This window comes from Electrophorus electricus, chromosome 17, assembly GCF_041902795.1.
Source record: "Electrophorus electricus isolate QZ-2024a chromosome 17, ASM4190279v1, whole genome shotgun sequence".
NCBI lineage: Eukaryota > Metazoa > Chordata > Actinopteri > Gymnotiformes > Gymnotidae > Electrophorus > Electrophorus electricus.
In genome coordinates, this window is record NC_137513.1 from 552,501 (window position 1) to 571,103 (window position 18,603).

The window sequence follows — 18,603 nt, forward strand, 5'->3', positions numbered from 1 at the left end:
GGCATGGCGTCGTGGGATCGCGTGGGGCCCGCTAGGCTCCACCCGCTCTGCCTGCATGGCAGCACCCTCCGGTGGTGAGGCATTCCCTGGCGGCAATGCAGGGATGGTACATGGTTCTACAGAGAGGAAGTGACAACACATTATTTGGAGCCAACCAGGTATTTTATCATGTGGGAATTTTCAGCCTGTTCACAGATTTTACATTTTACATTTAATTTATACATTCCAATCATCTTAGCCAGTGGTCCAGTTGCAGTGTGCAGTGGTTTGTGGTGTGTGCAGTGTTCTAGCTGCTGTGTGCAGTGGTTTGTGGTGTGCAGTGCTTTCTAGTGTGCACAATGGTCCAGTTGCTCTGTGCAGTGGTCCAGTTTGAGTGTGCAGTGGTTTGTGGTGTGTGCAGTGGTCTAGCTGCTGTGTGCAGTGGTTTGTGGTGTACAGTGCTTTCTAGTGTGCACAATGGTCCAGTTGCTGTGTGCAGTGGTCCAGTTTGAGTGTGCAGTGGTTTGTGGTGTGTGCAGTGGTCTAGCTGCTGTGTGCAGTGGTTTGTGGTGTGCAGTGCTTTCTAGTGTGCACAACAGTCCCTGTGATGCTGACCTTTCTTACGTTCCTGGAGCTGCTTCGTGCCGTCCTCTCTGTCGCCATGCTGTCCAGCCGAGGACATGCGGAACGAACCCTCGCGGACAAATGATGTGCGGCTGGGGTCAAAGGATGCTGTGACGCCACATTCTTTCTCCCGCCGCTGCTTTCGCTCCAAGCAGGCGGCAAAGGCGCATCCCACGGCGTGACTGAGGCGCTCACCCTGCCGCCACCAGAGAAATGTTAACGTCGCGCGGCCAGAGAAACGTTAGCATCACGTGGCCAGAGAAACATGACCGTCAAGCTGCCAGAGAAACATTAGCGTTAGGCTGCCATGGCTCTCACATCTGCTCTTATTTTAGACTTTTAGGCTGAGGGCCAAAAACTGCACAGCAGAGATACCTGCTCTAATACCCTGCTCTACTGCTCTGCTCTACTACCCTGCTCTAATACCCTGCTCTGCTCTACTGCCCTGCTCTGCTCTACTGCTCTGCTCTACTGCCCTGCTCTACTACCCTGCTCTGCTCTACTGCCCTGCTCTGCTCTACTACCCTGCTCTACTACCCTGCTCTGCTCTACTGCCCTGCTCTGCTCTACTACCCTGCTCTACTACCCTGCTCTACTGCCCTACTCCCCATTTCCTATTCCTTCTCACACTTCCAAATGTCCCAAACGAACCTGTCCCGTCACCATAAACACTTAAATCTTGCTTTAATCCCACCTTGCTGAAGCCTAGCGCCTGCATGTGGAGTGTCTCTCACCGAGTCCTTCAGGGCCATGAAGCAATGGCAGATCCATCGCCGGGTGGTGCCGTCCCTGCAGATGTAGGAGAAGGCCTTGTCGTAGTTACGGTCAGGCGCGCAGAAGGACACCTTCTCGATGGTCTGATCGACAATGAGGTCCTGCAAGTACAACGAGACAGGATGACACTCTGTAATCAAACGTGAATATGAAGAGAAAACCACTCTTTTTTCTGTTTTATGTAGCAATCTGTTTTTCATAACATAAACACTTATCTCCAGTCTGTGGTTAGTCACTTGCTAACCAAACTGTTACACAGCAACAATGAATTACATTTGTAGTTATGGAGCCTCATTAAAGTGTGTAATGGCTTAGGTGGAAAGTGAGACTGACACACAGCAGCACAGCACCGCATCAGAATACAGAGTAGGAGTGCAGGGAGCAAAACAAAGGCTCTGTTCTGCCAGCCTGGTTCAGTCTGCAGACAGAGGTCTGAAAGACCAGACCCTGCGTGTCTCTGCGGAGAGAGACACACAAGAGTGGCGCCATCGGGGGCCTCTGACTCATATCAAGCTTCTTAGGGACACTCTGGGGCTCTTAAATGGCAGGGCAGGACCCGATCTCGCTTGCAAGAGTTGAGTATGTATGTAGGAGGCCAGGAAGTGGCCAGGGTGCACTAACGCTATATGGAAAAGGGGCGAGGGGGTGACTCACAGGGGCCAGAGGGATTAGCAGAACTCCAGAGAGGGAGGGGCGTCGGGGGGGCATGAATGCTTAGCTGTGTGGGGGAGGGTTTACAGGAAAGGCCAAAGGGACGGCTTTGTTCCTCCATTTAAGTGGCTGAAGAGAAAGTGGACTACTGTATTCACCATGCATTAAGACTCCTGGGGCTTTCTGGTTATCTTTAAAGATTGGTGTGGGTGTAGCTGTGTGTGTGTGTGTGTGTGTGTGTGTGTGTGTGTGTGTGTGTGTGTGTGTGTGTGTGTGTTCCTGCTTAACTGAGTTTTGTGAGGATAAAATGTTCCCAGCATAAATGGAAAACATGACAATTCTGGCACTGCTGGGAAATCCTCACATGATAACCATTTTTACACAACAGCCTTCACTCGTGTTTGTTGTGCCATATACGTGGTCCCTGACCATCAGGGACAAAGAAAAACCCCTCACTGACCATCATGGACAAACTGATGATAGTGACAGTCCTGGCTCAGATGATCCACTGGTACTGGAGTCAGTAATGTGACCAGGCTGTGGAGTGAGTCATGTGACTGGCTATCAGAGGATGTAATTTCACTGTAATTTCTCCACAGCTCCTCTCTGCTCTGCTCTCTTACTCCCACACACCCTCTGCCCCTCTCTCTCTCTCTCTCTCTCCCTCCTCTCTCTCTCTCTCTCTCTCTCTCTCTCTCTCTCTCCCTCTCTCACTGTGAACGCCGTGCTGGACTCACCTTGGTTTTGTCATCCACCACTCTCAGACCGTCAGCAGACACCCATAGCATGGCTTTCACCGTCTTCTTCCCACTCTGCCGGAGAACGACTACATCAGACTCTCAAAAGCAGCTTGTTGTGGCTCTTTGATTCTGGAAACAGACTACAGCCTCTCTGTAGCTTATTACCAATTTAAACAGGACACACGGGGAATCGCCCCTGTTCCTTTTGGTAATTCAGATTCTTTCGGTCTTTGTCAAATTCCTCTTCATATTTTATCAGATGAAAATAACTTTTTTTGGCAATGTTTCTTCACCTTTTCTTGTGTTTTGTTTGTTTAATATGAAGGTGAAATAGTGGATTCTATATATTCATAGTTTTGTAGGCACTAAAACACATTTTCTGAAATGACTCCATTTTTTCAAAAATGTTTTCAGAAAAACAAATGCAAAAATCTCAAAGTACACCTTGACATAGATTATACAAGTTATAGACATTATATTATACACTGCTTATGTTTCAGCTGGCACAAGTAATTTAACTGATGCAGTGAGTAGCTTCTCATTTGTTAAACAACCATGTGGAAAGACACATCCTGTGGTCATAGAAAATATGTTAATCTGTTTCAGAAGGGTCAGATTATTTGCCTGCATAAAGCAGAGAAAACATCTAAGGAGATTGCTGAAATGACTAAAATCACACTGTCCAATTAAAAAGTGGAAGGACAGTTGGGAAACATCATCTTCGAGAGAGGAATGTGGTCGGAAAAAAATCTTGAATGATCGTGATCGGCGATCACTTAACCGTGTGGTAAAATCAAATAGAAAAACAGTTGTAGAAAAACAACAGTAGAACTCAGGGATATGTTTAATAGTGAAATGTGCATTTCCACATGCACAATGTGAAGGGAACTGAAAGGATTTGGACTAAACAGCTGTGTAGCCTTAAGAAAACCACTTTTCAGTGAGGCTAACCGGCAAAAACGGATTCAATTTGCTAGGGAGCATAAAGATTGGACTCTGGAGCAATGGAAGAAGGTCATGTGGTCTGATTGAGTCCAGATTTACCCTGTTCCAGAATGACGGGCGCATCTGGGTAAGAAGAGAGGCGGCTTGATGTAACCATCATTCCTAGTGCCTACCATACAAGCCAGTGGGGGCAGTGCTATGATCAGGGGTTGCTGCAGTTGGTCAGGTCTAGGTTCAGCAATGTTACGTGCCCAGAGAACGAGGTCAGCTGAGTACCTGAATATACTGAACGACCAGGTTATTCCATCAATGGATTTTTTCTTCCCTGATGGCACAGGCATATTCCAAGATGACAATGCCAGGATTCATCGGGCTCAAATTCTGAAAGAGTGGTTCAGGGAGCATGAGACATCATTTTCACACATGGACTGGCCACCACAGAGTCCAGACCTGAACCCCATTGAGAATCTTTGGGATGTGCTGGAGAAGACTTTGTGCAGTGGTCCAAATCTCCCATCATCAATACAAGATCTTGGGGAAAAATGTATGCAACTCTGGACAGAAATAAATATTGTGGAAACGAGTGTGTGACCTTTTTCTTGTCAGGCAGTGTATTATAGATTAACTGTACTGGAGGGGTTAAATATATTATATTATAGATTAACTGTATTGGAGGGGTTATAGATATTATATTATATCATATTATAGATTAACTGGACTGGAGGGGTTCCACCAGGCAGTGTTCTCTCACTGCCTGTGATGATGATGGTGAAGAGCACTAAAGCCTAACACACCTGTCTTAGGCTTTCACCTGCGCCGACACCTGGTGTCTGCCAAAGGCATAGCATGTGCTTCATTCCTGTTCCATTCTGCAGGTACCCCTGTTGCATTCACACTTCAGCAGGTTGGCCCCTCGTCTGGCAGGCAGACACTCACCTTCCCATAACAGCTACCAGAAGATCAGAGAATGACCTTCTCATATGCTCCTACTGTTCCACTGCATCTACATGTTGCTAGTGTTTACAGCAAAGATCTTGAGATCATCGGCACAGCAAGAACTTGCGATCTAACACATAATTTTCATATACGTCAAACTATTGGGTGACTACTCGTGCCTAGTGAAGGGAGCACTGTCTAGAGCAGTTACAACTTTTGATTTTACAAGAAGAATTTTGTGAATGTGGAATGACAATTTGGGTTTTGTTTTGACAGTTTGGAGAAAAGGGTGGAGGGTTTCAACAAATATGTCTTAGCACTTGTGAAAAACTAAGAAAGCAGAATCATTTTAGAATCCTATATAGATATGAACTTAAGGAATGGGTGGTATTTTCTGAAATACAGTGGCATGCTAACTGATAACAGCCCACCTAACATACGTTGCCTGAGATGTGCTGCAGTGATGAGAAAAACAGACAAGACCAAGTAAGAACAGTGTGGGGCAGCAACAGCTCGGACTAAGAGCTGGAGAACAAGTGAACATGTGTCTAGGGGAGGGAGAAGGACAGAGAGAGGGGGAGGGAGAGATAGAGAGAGAGAGAGAGATGGAGAGAGAGAGAGATGGAGAGAGAGAGAGATGGAGAGAGATGGAGGGAGAGAGAGAGAGAGATGGAGGGAGAGAGAGAGAGAGAGAGATGGAGGGAGAGAGAGAGAGAGATGGAGGGAGAGAGAGAGAGAGAGAGAGATGGAGGGAGAGAGAGAGAGAGAGAGAGAGAGAGAGAGAGAGAGAGAGATGGAGATGGAATGTAAATAGTCGAGCAGAGGGCGCATGAAGCATCATGAATCATGGAAGACGCAGACAGACAGAAACCTGGTGGGGAACCACAGCCACTTTAGGAAGCACCCAGAAGCCCTGTTCCATGTCCTACTGCTAGGACAGCAGGAATGCTTGAGCAGAGTGGTAGAACAGGGCTAACAGAGCAGGGATGAGAGAACAGAGGAGAGGAAAAAGAAGGTGACCTCGGGAAGAAAAGGTCAGGCAAAGTGGAGTGGGGTGCCTGGCTAAGAGAGGGACACGTCCAGAACTAAGGGACAAACAGGACTATGAAAGAGACCACTAGCCCTGATGGACATGGATCTGCACAGAGAAAAATGTCCTCCCAAAAAGCACTGACCACAAACCCTTTTAAAGAGGATGTGACTCACAGGCATCACAAGAATCAATGCAGGAACAAGCTGAAAATGGAGCCACATGTGAACACAAAGACAAGCCCGGCATCACTCCCTCTCCATAAAGACCTCAGAGCTTCAGGACCCAGCAGAGAAGATCTACCAAAGTCCCCATGTTCCCCTAAATACACAGGCCACTGAGCTGGGGAAGCTGTGGCCTAAAACTGCAGCATATCCTGATCTCTGACCCAATGACCCCATGCAGGTCAAGTGGTACCAAACAACATACAGCCCTCAGTACAACACACACAACCCTCATTACAACACACACAGCCCTCAGGACACTCTCGGTCAGGCCCACAGCCGAGTCGCTTCCAGCAACACTGTCCTGTTTTTTCAGACTTTCCCATTAGAAGCATGGAACTGTTCTCTAGTTACAGAATATAAAGACGAGCTGAAAAAAGTAAAACTGGGAGCCCGTCCAGTTGTTCCTCCTTATTCTTCAGTTCAGGTCAAACATTAAGAGTCCTGCCTCAGAACACAGTGTCTTCCTGAGCTCTGTGCAGTGGACAGAGATCCAGGCCTTCCAGAACAGAGCGAGGCCTGAAGTACTCACCAGTTTCAGCTTCTTTACAGCCTCCTCACAAACATGCATCCCTCTGGACTCCTCCACCTCCACCAGGCCCAGATACTGTCACGAGAGAACGAGAGAGAGAGAGAGAGAGAGAGAGAGAGAGAGAGAGAGAGAGAGAGAGAGAGAGAGAGAGAGAGAGAGTGGACCACCTGTGTTCTCTGGTTTTCATCAGCTGTTACATTGTGCACACAGACCCCACCACACACAGACCCCACAACACATAGACCCCACAACACATAGACCGCACCACACACAGACCCCACCACACACTTCACGATCATTTTATGTTATAACTATGGTTACAGACCATAAAAAACTGCAACATGTTACATAAATCACAGAAATCATTGTGTAGACTGTGTGGGTCGATGCGCCCTGTGCTGTACAGGAGAGGAACACACCCCATTTTTGCGGTGGCACGATTAATTTGGAACAGCTTTGGCTTGGGTTATGTGATTGCGTATGCAGTGAGGAGAGGCACCGTGAGAGGATTACCTCTCCATCTCCACGAGACTCCAGAAGCCTCAGGCTGCCGAAGAAATGAGGTTGAATTTAATTACGTGAGCTTCTCTGCAGAAAGACACTCAAGCCTGCTGTGGGACCACAGAGATCCTTCTCGATTAGCCATGACCAGGCTGGTTTTCTTAACAGTGCAGTTCTTGTCAGTGCATGCCTCCCCCGTCACCAAATATGCACTCTACAATTTTTATTTAAACCAGATGCAGAAAATGATTCCTTTGACTCCTAGAAAGGTGTGTGACTTTCACAAAGCTGTTACCAGGCCACTTTTTGATTTTGTAGTTTTTTCCCTTTTATCCAATTTTCTTCCATCTTTTGCGGATAAGCCAATCCCACCCACTGACTTGCTGGCCATCCCAGCAGCCGTGGAGGGGGCAGGTGAGCGCATGAAGCCAAGCGCTGCAGCACAAGAGATGTGAACACACTAGGAGGAAAGTACTAACTGTCCTCTTTAGCAAGCGCCAGCGCACAGACGTCTAGGATTGGGTAGTGTCACTGTGAATGACAGGACCGAACAATCCCTCCCACCCAAAACACAACGCCAGCTTCCTAAGGCTGTTTGTGAAGCGCCAATGTGTTTACACTTCGTCTAGCTAATGCAGCCCGGTGTGCCACTGGGCCACGTGTGGGGGTGTGGGCTACACACACATGTTCCCTACACACACATGCTCCCTACACACACATGCTCCCTACACACACATGCTCCCTACACACACATGTTCCCTACACACACATGCTCCCTACACACACATGCTCCCTACACACACATGCTCCCTACACACACATGTTCCCTACACACACATGCTCCCTACACACACATGTTCCCTACACACACATGTTCCCTACACACACATGCTCCCTACCCGGACACTGAAGCTGCATTTGCCCTTGCGCACGGCCTCCTCATCCGCCTGCCACTGGTGCGGCCGGCTGGCCTCAGGCACGTAGGTGGGCTTCTTCCTGCGCAGGCTCTGACGCAGCTTGTTCATCTCCACGCTCTCAGACTCCTGCTTGCTGGATATGCAGACAGATGGGTGGAGAAACAGACAGAGAGAGAGAGAGAAAGAGAGAGACAGAGAGAGAGAGAGAGAGAGAGAGAGAGAGAGAGAGAGAGAGAGAGAGAGAGAGGTTAGCAGGAGCGAGCAGCTTTTAACTGTGTTGTGAGGTCCACAAAGGCTTCAGGAGCCCTTAATCCTGACCCCTTTACTCTGAACCCTTAATACTGACCCCTTTACTCTGAACTCTTAATCCTGACCCCTTTACTCTGAACTCTTAATCCTGACCCCTTTACTCTGAACCCTTAATCCTGACCCCTTAACTCTGAACCTTTAATCCTGACCGCTTTACTCTAAACCTTTAATCCTGACCCATAACCTTTAATCCTGAACCCTTAATCCTGAACACTAACTCTGATCCATAACCCTTAACCCAGGACTTTTAACCCTGAATCCTGATCCGTGACCTGATTCGTAACCAAAATGGACAAGCACTGAGTGACTGAGTCACACACCCAGTGTATGATGTACCCAGTGTGTGATGTGCCCAGTGTGTGATGACCCAGTGTGTGACGTACCCAAAGTGTGATATACCCAGTGTGTGATGTACCCAGTGTGAGATGACCCAGTGTGTGATGTACCCAGTGTGTGATGTAACCAGTGTAACGTATCACCAGGCTCATAACTTTTTATGGAGACAGACAGCAGGAATACATTTTTCTGTGCATTTTAATAAAAAGAGCACCTTAATTAGGCCATCCAGTTCTTCCACTCATTTACTTTGGAAATTTCAACTACTGAAAACTAAATCACAAGACAAGTAAAACAGAACTGCATAACAGAAGAGGCCAAGTTCTCTACAAAAGCCTCACATTCCATGGTCAATCAAATGTTGAGGGGGATTTGGAAACACTGTTTACAGCTGCTCAGATATTTACTTTTAGAAGTAAGAACACAACATGCTGGAGACTCTCAGTAAGCGGCAGCCAGTAGTCTGTTGATGTTTCCAGCGTTTGACATGCTATGGTATTTTTGCTAAAGCTTGGCTCAAGACAAACTAGTCTCTAGTACACTGGGATTTGAGATACACATGTAAGGAATGGACACCACTTACAGCCTGCTGCTTTTATACATACCACACACACATCCACAAATCCACATCCACATCCACATCTTAGATTATGCACGTGTGTATGTGTTCTACTCTCTGGACTCTCTGGAAGCTTTAGGACATTCTGAGATGAGGTCTGAGCCAAGTGTAACAGAGCCCCTGAGGTCAGACAGCTGCCAGGCTCCCAGATGCCCCTCACCGACATGCCGGACCCAACACTGGGCAGGTGTGGGACAGAGGGAGGGAGGGGAAGCCCAGCAGATGCTTGTCTGAGTGGACTATGACATAGATGACTGCAGAGAAGAGCAGCACATGGAGAAGTAGGACAGAAGAAGAGAAACACAGAATGAGAGAAGGGGCAGTCTGAGGGAGAGAAGGGGGTTCTGAACACCCTGATTCACTTTCAGATCTCATCGGATTGAGGTCACTGTTCTGACGGGTGTCTCATTCTCCACATCAGTGCCAGACAGTCCTACACAAACAGCCTGCAGTTGAAACACCACCTATCCCACCAACTTTCATCCAAACACCACCCATCCCACCAACCTGCAACCAAACACCACACATCCCACCAACCTGCATCCAAACACCACCCATCCCACCAACCTGCAACCAAACACCACACATCCCACCAACCTGCATCCAAACACCACCCATCCCACCAACCTGCATCCAACCACCCATCCCACAAACCTGCATCCAAACACCACCCATCCCGCCAACCTGCATCCAAACACCACACATCCTACCAACCTGTAACAAAACACCACACATCTTACTGACCTGTAACCAAACACCACAAAACCCACCAACCTGTAACCAAACACCACACATCCTACCAACCTGTAACCAAATACCACACAGCCCATCATCCTGCAGTCAAAGTGCTTGTTGCAATTTCTGATTCATTTGATAATTATAAGACAGGATCATGGAATCCTGTACACAACAGTCTCAAACATTAATTCTGCACAAAACAGAAACCAGCTACACACTAATGAGAATTACACAAAAACACATGATGAGAAATGGATCAGTGGTGACAGTAATTCCTCTTACAAACACCAAAAAGAATCACATTTACATGCAGTTAAGTATTTTTGCACTGGGTCATAAGACACCACAGGCCTGTAAATACTACACCATCTTCACATTCACTTGTGTTCAGTAGGATGCATCTTTCTTCTCACCCACTCCCATCTCTATTTATACCTCCCTCTCCACTCTGAGCACCACACAGGCAGGATCCTGGGAAATGGCAGACATTTCATCCTGCCAAGGACACGTCCCACGGAAATATGAGCACTGGTGTCTAGTGGAGATTTGTGACCATTTTGTTCAGCTGAATCTCTGTCCTTACGTTATCAAATGAAAAGATATGCCAAACACATTTCAAATGATGGACAATACTCATATTATTTCAGTGATATGGACTTTCATCTATGGTCCTCAAGCGTAGCACTAAGAGCATTTCGTGAGGGCTATGAAGGTCATACACACACCATCATATTTACGGCATTTAGCTGATGCTTTTATCCAAAGCAACTTACAATTATGACTGAGTACAACTTGAGCAATTGAGGTTTAACAGTCTTGCTCAGGGACCCAACAGTAGTAACTTGGCCATGGTGGCCAACAGTGTATTACAAGTACAGTGTATTATGAGTAGTGTATTATGACCAGTGTATGATGACTATAGTGTATTACGACTACAGTATATAATAGCTACAGTGTATTATGACTACAGTGTATTATGACCAGTGTATTATGACTACAGTGTATTATGACTACAGTATATTATGACTACAGTATATAATGGCTACAGTGTATTATGACTACAGTGTATTATGACTACAGTATATAATGGCTACAGTGTATTATGACTACAGTGTATTATGACTACAGTATATAATGGCTACAGTGTATTATGACTACAGTATATAACAGCTACAGTATATAATGGCTACAGTGTATTATGACTACAGTATATAATGGCTACAGTGTATTATGACTGCAGTGTATTATGACTACAGTGTATTATGACTACAGTATATAATGGCTACAGTGTATTATGACCAGTGTATTATGACTAGAGTGTATTATGACTACAGTATATAACAGCTACAGTGTATTATGACTACAGTGTATTATGACTGCAGTATATAATGGCTACAGTGTATTATGACTACAGTGTATTATGACTACAGTATATAATGGCTACAGTGTATTATGACTACAGTATATAACAGCTACAGTATATAATGGCTACAGTGTATTATGACTACAGTATATAATGGCTACAGTGTATTATGACTGCAGTGTATTATGACTACAGTGTATTATGACTACAGTATATAATGGCTACAGTGTATTATGACCAGTGTATTATGACTAGAGTGTATTATGACTACAGTATATAACAGCTACAGTGTATTATGACTACAGTGTATTATGACTGCAGTATATAATGGCTACAGTGTATTATGACTACAGTGTATTATGACTACAGTATATAATGGCTACAGTGTATTATGACTACAGTATATAACAGCTACAGTATATAATGGCTACAGTGTATTATGACTGCAGTGTATTATGACTACAGTGTATTATGACTACAGTATATAATGGCTACAGTGTATTATGACCAGTGTATTATGACTAGAGTGTATTATGACTACAGTATATAACAGCTACAGTGTATTATGACTACAGTGTATTATGACTGCAGTATATAATGGCTACAGTGTATTATGACTACATTGTATTATGACTACAGTATATAATGGCTACAGTGTATTATGACTACAGTATATAACAGCTACAGTATATAATGGCTACAGTGTATTATGACTACAGTATATAATGGCTACAGTGTATTATGACTGCAGTGTATTATGACTACAGTGTATTATGACTACAGTATATAATGGCTACAGTGTATTATGACCAGTGTATTATGACTAGAGTGTATTATGACTACAGTATGTAACAGCTATAGTGTATTATGACTACAGTGTATTATGACTGCAGTATATTATGACTACAGTGTATTATGACTACAGTATATAATGGCTACAGTGTATTATGACCAGTGTATTATGACGAGTGTATTATGACTACAGTATATAACAGCTATAGTGTATTATGACTACAGTGTATTATGACTGCAGTATATTATGACTACAGTATATTATGACTACAGTATATAATGGCTAGCTTTGCTGATTCACTGTCAGCTCCCACCAACTCTGCATATATTCTCTCTTTAAAGCTTCACTCTAGACCAGCTCACAGCACAGTTAAGTTCTGCTTGTGCAGTGGCCCAAATGTTCCTGTCTGTTTCTCATCGATCCCTCTGTGAGACCCAGGAGGGAATATGAAAGAAAGAGAGTGTGTGGGAATCATGACCAGCTCAGCTAGATTCTAAAATACAATATTAAATCAAATATATTGACAAACAGCCAAAATAACTATAACCGCATTAAATTCTGTCCTCTGTTTATACTAATACCAAAAAAGTGAAGATGCCAGCTAGACCTCCACCATGAAGTACCACAGTACCTTAAACGTTGGTTATGTCTGCCCATATAATCAATGCTCTCCGCGCTCATGGAGACTAATGGCAACACGCTGGTGCTCTCGTGGGTGGAGGTGTAATGGAGCGCTTCAGTGCCTGGCAGAAGGAGACTTATTATTCAGCTGTGCACTAACCTTTCTGACGGAGCCTTACATCGCACATGAAAAGGTTTTAAAACTTCCCTGTGAGACTTTAGGTTCAAAGCTTCCCATACTACCATCCATCACAACACAGCTAAGGTCAGGAAAAGATGACCCCCCTCAACCTACATCACACGAGAACATGCCAGTGCAAAGCTTGCAGTGGCCTTCTAGAAACTATTCTTTAGCTCCTTCACCTGATCTCTCTCACACACACACACACACACACACACACACACACACACACACACACACACACACAGATCAACCCAAGATGTTTAGACTGTAAACATCAGACAAAATGGGGGCACTCAATATAAACACAGAGGAGCTGAAACAGATTTTGCTCACAAGCGCATTAATATGTGGCCATCCAAGTGTGTGCAGACAGAAGGAGTGATTACCCTGAATTCTGTTTTTCTGCAGTACTGTCGCAAATGGAATATTAGTGTATGCTAGTGTGTGTGAGTACTTGTGGGAAAGAGGTGGCAGGGTGCTCTGGTCCAGAGAGGCCCAGACAGGACAGGGTGTCACCTGCTCAGAAACACACTCCTCCCACGAACACTCCTCCTGCTGTCATGGCTCCAGATTCTCCAGACTTTCCCCCTCACTTCCCTGGTGGTAGCTTCTATGCAGCTCTCGCCGTTCTGCGCAGGGCAAGGCTGTGCGATACAGAATCTTCCATTCTGTTGACGTGAGCCTCCTGGAGATTGAAGTCTGTATGTATTCGCAGGGTTTTACTTTCAGTTCTGTGTGGAACCACCTGGCTTGGTGCCTGTCAGTAGATCCTAAGGGAGTTTATCCTGGTAGTGCCTTCAAGGTCATGGGTCATATCGTGAAACATGTCTGCTATCACCGTAGCGATGTGTCATTCACCTCAACCCAGCTGTGGCCTGTCCTGGTACAACTCTCCAGTGTCTCAGAGTTCCCACCAAACCATCTGTGCCCAACTACAGCACCAGGACCTTGTCTGTGCAGCTGTGATGACAGAGTTCCCCATAAAGCCCCTATTTACAGCAAACTAAACTAAACTGAATTAGACAGGGTAAAAAAGATAAAAAGAGAAAATATTTTGCTGGTTACATTTAATGCTGGGAGCTGGACCTAGAGGGACTCACCAGAGAAACAGCTGAATATTCCAGCCTTCCCCAGCAAAGGGTGGTTTAGCTGTAGTGGAACCAGACCTGGCTGGTATGAGTTCTTATACAACACTCATCAACAAAGCACGCTCTTCACACTGGAGCAGACGAGGACTCAAACAGTGATTCTAAACTCGGCCGATCAATTCTGCACCAACTGCCGTGTGCCGCTGTTGATGAGCACATCAGAAGCTTCTCCTGGTCCTTTCACAGGACAGCCTCTCCTACCAACCCTGACACACCCCGGCAGCAGCAAACACAGTACACATACTCACACAACTGATCTACTGAACCGGCCACAAGAACATGAGCAATGAAAAAGACTTCTGAACATGTTTTTAATAGATTTGATTGAATTCATAGTAGTAATAGTGACATATTAAGTGTTTTAAAGATTTTGCATTTAAGCCCTCTTAATTAGCACTTTACAGCATGTTAAACCGATTAATTACAAAGTACTGTTCTTTTGCATTTTAATGCACTATTGGACAAAATATTAGTCTCAATATTAACATAAAAGCACAGTAGTACTATGTTAAAATGTCAGGATCACCAACAAATCAGAACAAAAAACCTTCAACAAGCAATTTTCTTTCTCACACCTCCTGTGAAGAGACTCAATTGGTGCTCATCAGATCAAACACTGGAAGATGAACTTCCACGCCTGGGACATTAACTGGTTATGACACACTCAGCTGAGAGGCTCAGTACACAGTCAACAACTTCAGTTTCGTCTTTAATCAGTGCCACATGGGCTTAGAAGGTTATGCAGCTGTTATTAAGCTCTTAGCAAAACACAAGCTGTCTGAAGACGCCTGGTGACTAATTCATTTACAGCCTTTCATAGCTAGTAAACACCATCTCTGCTTCTTTATTTTAGAAGTTTTTTTGCGAGGGAGAGAGCTCTTCATGACCGAATACGCCTACTGGAGTTACACAAACACACACACACACACATGCACGCATGCACTTACACTACACATACTCACTACACACACACACACATACACACACACTTCACACACACACACACACACACACACACAACATACACAAACGCAGCCACTCACACAAACACACACACACACACACACACACCAACACACAACATACACGAACGCACTCACTCACACACACACGCTCACACACACAACATACACGAACGCACTCACACACACACACGCTCACACACGCACGCATGTACTCACACTACACACTCACTACACACACACACACATATACACACACACTTTACACACACACACACACACACACACACAACATACACAAACGCAGCCACTCACACAAACACACACACACACACACACACACCAACACACAACATACACGAACGCACTCACTCACACACACATGCTCACACACACGCGCACACACGCACACACACACTCACACACACACACTCACCTTCCCTTCCCAACTCTATCCATGCTGCTGTTGACACTCATCCCAGATACAGTGTGGAATGCCTGGGAGTGACCCAGCCGGATGTTCCCGGAGGCGCTGTGACCCGTGAGCGAGAGAACGGAGGACACGGGTGTGTGTCCGAAAGACGGAGCTGAGCACTCGCCTTCTCGAGCACTTCAGACAAACGTGCAGGCGCTTCAGCCACAAAAGCACACGCATCCAAGAAAATGCCCACAGAAATGAGCACGCCACCCCCTCACACCACACACACCTTGCCGTGCAGCTACAGGGGAGCCACACAAGTTTTCAGCACTCTGTAACACTCCGTAAGTGAGCCAGAGAATGTGTGGCAACACAGGAACAGGCAGAGGAAGAGAGAGTTGGAGAGAGAGAGAGAGGGAGGAGTGTAGAAGTGACTAGACTGGGGATGGTAATGACACACTTTTCTGTTGTCCATCTGTGGTGCTGGTTGTCTGAGCTATAACTCTCTCTCTCTCTCTCTCTCTCTCTCTCTCTCTCTCTCTCTCCCTCTCCCTCCCTCTCTCTCTCTCTCTCCTGGCTCTACCCAGTGCTGACCTTAGCATCAAAACAGAATGCTGCCACCCCTGGCATACATACACAGCATACCTCCATATATATTTCCCTGTAGCAAAACACTACTAAAGATTACACAAGGCAGCCATCACGCTACATGAAGTAAACCTTTAGAGAGGTTGGGGCGGGCGAAAGATTCAGAGATGATGGAGTGAACAGCAGACCAATCACTGCCTGCTCCTGTTCTCAGGGGCTGACAGAGGTAAGGCAATAACCTGCAATAAGCCTAATGACAGTGAAGTTTCATAAGAAATTAAATGTGAATTTAAAAAAAAATGTTACAGGTAAACAGGATAAATTCAAATTGCTTCTAATCTTGGGGAGAGAATCATTAAGTGATTTGTTTAAAAGAAATCTATCCATTGGATGTCATATTCCTGCTATTGCATTAGTATTAATAGTTGTTGAAATGTCATGATGAGTTGAGAAATATGGACGGGTTTCTGGGTCCACTGGGTCTCTGAACATATGTACAAATAGTCCTCATTAATATGTTTAATATGCTTAATGTGTTGCATAATTGAGGCTCTGAGCAGGAACAGAGAGAGAGTCAAGCGCAGCATAGCAGACACAGTTTAACAGAGAACAGGGTTGTCCATACACATAGTCCAGTATACATGCAAAGGTCATAATCCACAAAGCAGTCCACATGGAAAACCAAAACAGACAGGGAACAGGCAGAGAGAGTAATCCAGAGACAGGCAGTAATCCGACACACCAGGAGAAACACACGATGATAACCGATGGCTCAATAACACAATAAAACTGAACACACAAGGATTAAATACAGAGACTAATGACTAACAAGACACAGGTGAACATAATGATAATCAGAGATACAAACAATGGGGCAGAACAATGAAACCAAAACAATGAGGAAACAAAACCAGCAATAAACAAACAGGTAGCATTGCCATGGGAACTGTGAACCCGGAGGGTCGTGACACTTCTGCATTCTACTAAAATAAAAACAATAATATAAAAGCATAATTGCAAATTTATTTTAAAAATGTCCACATAAATGAAGTAAGGTAAGTCTAAATGAAGCATATTTAACATTTAAATGTAATTTTAATGGAAAGGTTGTACAAAATCAAAAACTAAAATAACTACACAAAAACTCGTGTGCTGTGTAATGCTAGATAAACTCAGAAGTGCTGTGTAGTGCTTGAACATGTGTTTGAACATGGACAATTAGGCACTGTGCTGCCTGTGGATGCTGAACCCAGTGATGATTTAATAATGACACGACATAATCTACACCAGCTGTAATTAATTAATATTCAGCTTTAAACACATAAAAACAGAAGTTGAAAAGGCTGAGGATAAAATAAAATATATTTAGGAACCTTTAGTAAATAGTTTTAAAATAAAAGAACAACCAGTTTCAGAATCTGGAAGTAAGGTTGGAGTTCCCATTTAATGAATCAATATCCCCAAATATTCACATTGTTCAGGGCACTACTAATGAGAGTGTGAGGGGTGTAATAGCTGCCAGGCTGACTGGACTGCACCCTTACAGCACCGTGTCGGACCCTTACAGCACTGTGTCGAACCCTTACAACACCGTGTCGGACCCTTACAACACCGTGTCGGACCCTTACAGGACCTTGCTGATACAGCTACAATTAAAGAACTCATCCCTGTTCCTCCCGGACTCACCACGCTTGCTTAACAGAACCTGGCCCAGTTTCTTTAAAAGGAATGTCCAGCCCACCACTTCAGACAGCTGGATATATTCACACGGACACTTAACCAGGCTAACTGTGTCCTCAAATGTGCCACATGGCAATACTGCCCAAAGCCAGTGAACAGATGGGTCCCAGACAGCACACACACACACGCACGTGCACACACACTCACATACACACACACATGCATGCATGCCCACACACGCACACACATGCACTCACACGGAAACACATACACTCATACACGTGCACACACTCACACACAGACATGCATACACACATGGACACACACACACAGACGCATACCCACACACGCACACACATGCACTCACACGGAAACACATACACTCATACACGTGCACACACTCACACACAGACATGCATACACACATGGACACACACACACAGACACACACACTTACAAGAAAAGTGACTGCCAGTTTTTTTTTCCTCCAACCACTGCAGTGAATAAATATTTGAATATTTAAACGAGGAAATAAGGCCCAAAAACAAACTGTTAAAGCCCTGTGAAACAGGTGAACAAACAAAGACCCAAGAAAGAGTGAAGACCCAATCAACAACTGGTCCAAAAGAAAGAGCGAAGGTGGCTCATGGACATGTAGAAAGATCCCTGGCACACTTTGTTTGTGTAATTTCTTCCAATGTCACATACAAATCTCCACCTGCCAGAGCATCCATAAAATCTTACATATTAAAAAATCCCAACTCTTGAGGCATTGGAGCCGTAAATGATCAGGAATAAAGGGATCATTAATAAATTGCTTACATTGTTCAGATCAAACACTTAAATGGTTAATGTAATTTGTTAAAATACTAAAATGTGTAGATTAGTAATTATGCTAAATAATCTCATCATGATTTAATATACAACAGATTGGTGGAGTGACAAAGCTGCTGCTAGACTTAATAAGGTCAATTTGCATAATCATGAAAAA

General features: G+C 44.8%; 1 protein-coding gene across 4 annotated transcripts in view; it reads right to left on the reverse strand.

Annotated features, from left to right (window-relative positions):
* Positions 1 to 18,603, reverse strand: part of numbl (NUMB like endocytic adaptor protein) — a 49,592-nt gene that overhangs the window by 8,366 nt on the left and 22,623 nt on the right. Inside the window, exons 1-7 of one of the 4 annotated variants that reach the window (XM_081699938.1) lie at positions 15,634 to 15,823; positions 7,836 to 7,986; positions 6,436 to 6,510; positions 2,766 to 2,840; positions 1,338 to 1,478; positions 595 to 799; positions 1 to 116 (exon numbers count right to left, since the gene is read on the reverse strand). The exon at positions 1 to 116 is cut by the window's left edge and continues 151 nt beyond it. In XM_081699938.1, the coding sequence (XP_081556064.1) occupies positions 1 to 116; positions 595 to 799; positions 1,338 to 1,478; positions 2,766 to 2,840; positions 6,436 to 6,510; positions 7,836 to 7,961 (738 nt within the window). In that variant the 5' untranslated portion in view covers positions 7,962 to 7,986; positions 15,634 to 15,823. Of the gene's footprint in view, positions 117 to 594; positions 800 to 1,337; positions 1,479 to 2,765; positions 2,841 to 6,435; positions 6,511 to 7,835; positions 7,987 to 13,332; positions 15,325 to 15,362; positions 15,824 to 18,603 lie in introns of those variants that run through there. The other 3 variants (XM_035534161.2, XM_081699937.1, XM_035534162.2) reach the window with 3 other exon arrangements.